The 6,569-nt window shown below is 29.4% G+C and overlaps 1 protein-coding gene across 1 annotated transcript; it reads right to left on the bottom strand.

Moving 5' to 3' along the window:
• Positions 1-2,368: 2,368 nt before the first annotated feature.
• Positions 2,369-5,491, bottom strand: LOC125609225 (putative two-component response regulator ARR19). The gene is made up of 5 exons (XM_048780367.1): positions 4,775-5,491; positions 4,531-4,683; positions 3,959-4,432; positions 3,773-3,858; positions 2,369-3,679 (listed from the first exon to the last, which is right to left on the bottom strand). The coding sequence occupies exons 1-5, from the start codon at positions 4,950-4,952 to the stop codon at positions 3,074-3,076; spliced, it is 1,497 nt and encodes a 498-aa protein (XP_048636324.1). The 5' UTR covers positions 4,953-5,491; the 3' UTR covers positions 2,369-3,073.
• Positions 5,492-6,569: the final 1,078 nt, after the last annotated feature.

Below are 6,569 nucleotides of genomic sequence, written 5' to 3'. Positions count from 1 at the left end.
ATGCTAATGTGATTTTTCTGTATTGGCACTATCTTATTTAGGATTGCAACAATATTAATATTAGAATAAGATAATTATATTTAACAAATAAAACAAATTTCACTCCATTAATTATTTTTAAATTTTCTTATATATATTGACTATCAACATCTGTGATTTTTAAAACCGGAAATTTGTTTCCTTAGACACAATTTAACCTATTTTCACACAGAAAAATCTAGTGTCCAGGAAAGTTTTAGAAGCTAAACAAACAGTAAATCAACTTGTAATGTCTAGAAAGCCTAACTAAAACTCTACATTATTATAAGAGGTTTAAGCATCTAAAATTAATTTTATTAAATAATAAAGTATAATATATGGAATGTTATTATTTATAAGTAATAACACATTCATATTATTTTTATTATCATATGGTATTATAAAATAATATATAAATTAACATAATTTTAAAAAATTTATTGTTCAATATTATAATTTTAGTTTGTTTAGACAAAAATGATTTTCAAGTTTTTATGTGGATGAGATCGGTCGAGTGGTCTCAGTTGGGCGGTGTGATCTTGTTGTAGGGTCACAGCTGCACCTTTAATAACTAAATATTACAGGAAATCTTAATGGTCACAGGTTATCAAATTAAAACATTTCCATATTCTACACTCAAATTATTGATTCCCATCAAACTTTTAAACAACGAATATTCAAAGAGAATATTTATTGATTTCGTTGATGACCCAATAATCCCTCAAAGAAAATACAAAGTTAATGAAATCACCAATATGAGAAAATTACCGAATTATGATATTAAATGTAATGTTATAGATAGATAACAAAATATGCAAGTGAATCCAAGATGAGAAAGTAATATATGAGAAAAGTGTGAGATGTAACATTGTTATTTTTTGTGGTGAAAATATGTTGTTAATGAGATGTAGCATGCTGCATCATTCGATGTACTAATGCTTTGAGACAGACTGAAAAGATGTAACAACAATGGTGGGAGACCCTGAGTCATGGTCGAGCTATTTGAAAGAGTCGAAGGAGATTTAAGAACTCAAGAGCAGATTTCAAAACTTTGAGATCACCTATATTCCTAGAAGACAGAATGGAACTGCAGATCATTTAGCTAGGACAAAATGGAACTGCAGATCATATAGCTAGGACAGCGAGATCCTTTCATGGAGACATTTGTTTTGTTGGTTATTCTATTCCGGTATGGTTACCTATACCACCTCAAGCATGAATATTAGAATGACATTTTGTTGTAAAAAAAAGACATGTATGACAAAAAATAAAGAGTGTAAAAGACACATGTAAACAGACTATCGACATATTAGCTTGATAAAAAAGAGTTCGATATCAAACTTTTTCTTAATAAAATGACAATGGTAAACTTGTTCATAACCTCTGTGTTTTAAACATCAAGGCTCGTCTTTTTTTCTGAAGTTATTATCTTTCTGTGTATGTTGTTTTCCTCTAAAGATTCTATTATGATAACTGGGCAAAACATAGATGGAATACAGATGGGAATGAGATCATAAGTAGATGGACAACACTATGTCTTTTGAAACCACAGCAGAAATATTTCCTTCCACTAGAATTCACACTATTAATAGTAAATTATTTTTTGTCTGACTCTGTTAACAAAACAGAAGATTCAGTGTCAATAAAGACTAAATGGGACAGTTGTTTGTTAGTAATACATGTAAGATTATCTACTTTTATGTTTTAATTCCTAGGAACGTGCGTAGTTACAAAAGTAATGAAACTTTCCTTCATCCCCTGAATTTCTTTTAGGTAGGTTGCAAATGAAGGCTATTTTTATGGTTCTAAAATCATCTTTATCAACTATGAACAATATGTCGCAAACGTCACATGAAATTGTCGGAGATTCTTCTTGCATTCTATCGCCCAAATAATGCTTCGAAATCCACGTGTAGAGTGGATGAGCTACTCTAAGTATTTATTGCTCCCATTAATCCATTGAAACCTTCTAAATACTTATATGTATATGATATATATATATATATATATATATATATATATATATATTAATGTCTAAAAATTATAGCACATTTTTGTTTTAAAGTTTTATAAAATAAATAAAAATATCATATACATATAAGTATTTATATTATCTCAGTGTAAATTCAAACTAAATTTTTTTGATTATCTATTTATACAGTTTTTCTATAAGAATTATTTTTATTTATTTTTCTGCAATTACCCTCAACCGGAAACGGCAAAAATTGTTACCACTCGCATCCAGTCAAGCCCTTGCACAGATTCCAACCTAAATGAAATCGCTACCAGAGATAAAGAAACTGAGAGCAGCTCCAAGCCTCCAATAGCAGGTTTATGGAGAGTTTTTATCTTTTAAAATAAATGAAAAATAGTTAAAATAGGAGAGAGAAGAGCATAAAATTTCTTTACAGATATGTTTTAAGAACCCGTTGATAATGAAAATACACAGATGTCACTCTAGGAATATTTCATTGGTGTAATAAAATCCAAACATAAATAAAATAATTATAATAGCAATATCTTTTTTTTTAAAGAAAGTTGTATGGGTTCAAACCGATAATGGTGCTCTGAGGCAAATATATACCATTTTTTTTCTAGGATTTCATTATCATTTAATCATCTGAATGATATTATATTTAAGCTTCAAAATCCAGTAGATTTAATAAACTATAAGAAAATATCTATAACTTTAATTACGTGCATCTGATCTATGGCATTCTATTTGTTCTCTTTAACTAAATTCCCTATAATGGAATTAACTCACGCGCATCTTACTGATTTTAAATTGGAAACAAGTTATTTATTAAAAAAACAGAATTATCCATAAAACAACAAATTTATATAAGAAAAATGAAATACATTGAGACGGTTTTGAAATGAGTTCCATAGAATATAATAACTAACTAATCTTCTTGCGATTCACAAAACAAGTCACATGCATGCTCTCGTTCCCTTCCTTTTCTTCATGTCACTGATGATTCTCTCACAAATCATAACACTTCCAAGAAACCAAATAATCTCCTACGCATGATTAGTAATTAAAGAAACAGCCAAATTACTGATTATAATTATAGAACTCGTTTGGGTCATACGGTAAACTTGGATAAGTCCCCCCAACGCCCGTTACACCATTGCTGGAAGGTAGTTCCGGTTCATTGTTACTCATCACGTTATTCCATTGATGAGAAAGCTGATGTTGTTGTTCATGCTGGAGATGGTTCCCATGGCCAAGATTATAGGGCAAACGAGGCATAGTATACGCCAGTCCGAGATCCTCCGGTATATCGATGCTGGAAGCTTTTTCAGGCTTCTGCTTCTGCAAATAGTGATCATGGTCAAAATCATAAGGCATAGTATTGGTCATGACCTGGTTGTTGTTCACTCCGAAGTAGCCATTTTGATACTGATTATCCTGGACCGGGTAAGTAGCTCGACCATTCATAAGGGTCGATGATGCAGCGTGGTTGTTGTTCACTTCCATGTAGCCATTTTGATACTGATTCTCCTGGACCGGGTAAGAGGCTCCACCATTTATAAGGGACGATGTTGCAGTGTGAACATTGTTCAAACCTAAGAGAGGTGAAGTTGTACATGCACTGGACCAACCAAACTCTTGCATCTGTTGAGTGATTTCTTTTCCCTCAAGACTAAGACGATATTTCTGTACAACAACATAATTAATGTAGAATTTCCGTTACTAATATTCGCAAAACCCTATATTTAATTGTAGAATCGATAAAGTTTTGGCTTTTACCTGAAGATGACTACACACATGTCTTCTAGTGAGCCCTTTGATATTCATGTCTTCCAGCATTTTGAGAAGTGGCTTGGGATTAGCTTCTGTATTTGCATTCAAAATATCATTAGGACCAAATAAAAGAAGATAATAATAAGAAGATAAATAAATTGATAGAACACAGATTAAGACTAGTTATATTACTTCTTGCACCACCAAGAATATCGACGGCTTTGAGAAATTTCTCTTGAAGATCATTAGTCCACACCACCCGTGTCTTCGGTTGCTTTCTTTCTTCTCCATCCATGTTTTGTTCACTGTTGTATGGGCTTTTGGTCCATGAATCGTTGTTGTCTTGGTCTGAACCGTTATTCTGAACCGAATCTGATTGGATTGGTAGATTTTCTGCCTTTTCTCCTATCATATTGATGTTTTGTTCACTATTACCTTGGTCCACGGGCATGGAGTCATCTTTGTTTTCCTTGAAACCATCGTGATTCTGAACCACATCTAATTGAACCGGTGGAATTAAACCTGATTTAGACATCATCCTCTTGCGTACAATGTGTTGCCATATGGTGGCTATGATCTCCTTTCTAATCGGTTTCATAACATAGTAGCATGCACCATGAACCGTTGCTTGCATCACCGATGTTTTTCGGTCATCATCAGACATAACTACACAAAGACGAAATATATAATTATTTTTTTAATCTAATTAATAGAAATTTGGTTTAATTAATATAATTTGAAAAAAAAATCTTCGATTTACATACTTACGACAGGCAGATCCATCTTTGTACAAATGATTTTGAGAGCTTGGATTCCATTAATTCTAGGCATATGAAAATCCCAGATCACGAGATTAATCCCATGTTCACAGTTTCTCAGAAACGCGAGAGCTGCTTCTGCATCCGCATAAACCGTCACTAGATAACAAAAAAAAAGATATCAGTATAAACCCTAACCCTAATAATAACAAAATTTATCGATCAAAATGAGAGACGGAGAAATAGAGACCTTGATAGCCGTATTTGATCATGAGGTTTTTCATCTTACGTAAAGTTACAAAATTGGGTTCGACAACAAGAACATTAGCACTCGCCGGAAATTCGTTGAGAAAAGAGCTGATTTGAGAAGTTTCTCGCTGCTTAAACAGAGTTCTATCGCCATCATCGGTTCTACTTGCCTCCGACATTACAAATTTTACTTTTGTAGATTTATACTGAAAGAGAGAGATTATATTTAATGGCAGAAGATGTCTATATCTTATACAAGAAGTGTGCTTTTTATATTACAAGAAATGTTTTCATCATCATAAATTTTTGACACTTGTCCAATAAATCTTTGAGATATTGGGTTTCTATTCAATAGGTCTACATATAATGGGATAACCATTGACTACAATGTAAGAAAATAGGTTAATTAAAAAGAAAGAATAGGAATAGTAGTCAAGCCTTTGACTTTCATTGAAAGGAAAAAAACAACTATGTTTTGGTTGTTTTGACTGTATTTCTTTTCTTATATAATTTATATAGAAATGTAATAAAATTGTAAGAATGTTCATGAATTTAAGATGATTTTTATTTTGAATACTTAATATGAATTTTGTTATTACCTTATCTGAGTTTCATTCCAATATTCGACTTCCAATTCGGACGTTCTTTAAAAACAATTTCTGACTATTTACGAAAAATATTAGATGTCTATTACATGGACAAATGTTAATATTATTATCATTATAAATATATATACATTAGTTGAGTACTAATCTTGATCTTTTAATTATTTACAATAAACATATCTCTTATATATTAATTGAGAAACATTACAACATTGTTTTGTAGCCACGTGTCACCACAAAGATGAAATTCATAATTCTTTGAAAAATTGGTTGGTCTATCTTAACTTATATTATATTTTTTTATTAAACTAACTATTAAATTGACAAATAGTATACAAAAGAACTTTCCTTAAATAAAAGCTACGGAATTGTCTACTATAACTAACATATATATGACAATTAATAATTATGAATAATAAATATTTGATAACAATTTTTATATCTTAGCTCTTTTTAATTTTATATTATTAAAATATATTAAACAACCACATTAACCATATAATAAGAAAATTAAAATTTTTCTTATATGATATATTTTGAATCATTAAAATGACTATAAATTACTAAAATCGTTAAATGTCCCACACTAAAATTTTGTAATCAATGGTTTAAATTTCTTGGTAATAACAAGATACAAATAATCATAAATCATATGAATATGAAATCTCATTTACTAGACATTTATATTATATATTAATACAATTTAAAATTAAACTATATAACATAGGAAAATACTTAAATATGATATTTTCCAAATTTTATTGAAAAAGTATTGTAACCTTAATATTTTAATTTTAAATTTTGCTTTAAAAAATCTCAAATTTGAAATTTTGTGTTTATCATATAAGTATGAATTTTTAATAATAAATATTTATATTAAAATATACTATATATTTATGTTCATGTCATTGAAATTTAGCTATATACCATATAAAATAAATAAAATGATTGTTTTGATTTATTTACCTAAAAAATATCTTTAATAAACAAAATGTGTTATTTTTTTTTTGTCATCGCAAAAAAAAATGTGTTGTTTAGATATATGTGTTTACTCTACTTTAATTATGTAGATAATACGTAAATAAATACAAATACATAATAATATAGAAAAAATATTTATATATATAATATTCATCCTGTGCAATTGTGAGGGTATTAAGCTAGTCTATTAGTAAAAGAATTAGCGCTTAA

This window comes from Brassica napus, chromosome A5 (assembly GCF_020379485.1).
Source record: "Brassica napus cultivar Da-Ae chromosome A5, Da-Ae, whole genome shotgun sequence".
Classification (NCBI taxonomy): domain Eukaryota; kingdom Viridiplantae; phylum Streptophyta; class Magnoliopsida; order Brassicales; family Brassicaceae; genus Brassica; species Brassica napus.
The sequence above is the reverse complement of the archived record's forward strand: the minus strand, read 5'-3'. Positions and strand labels throughout refer to the sequence as shown.

Coding starts and splice junctions, on each gene's coding strand:
- LOC125609225 (XM_048780367.1), bottom strand. CDS start 4,952: ATGTCGGAGGCAAGTAGAACCGATGATGGCGATAGAACTCTGTTTAAG. Junction 4,684..4,774: donor GATCAAATACGGCTATCAAG/GTCTCTATTTCT, acceptor TTTGTTATCTAG/TGACGGTTTATGCGGATGCA. Junction 3,859..3,958: donor TATTCTTGGTGGTGCAAGAA/GTAATATAACTA, acceptor ATGCAAATACAG/AAGCTAATCCCAAGCCACTT.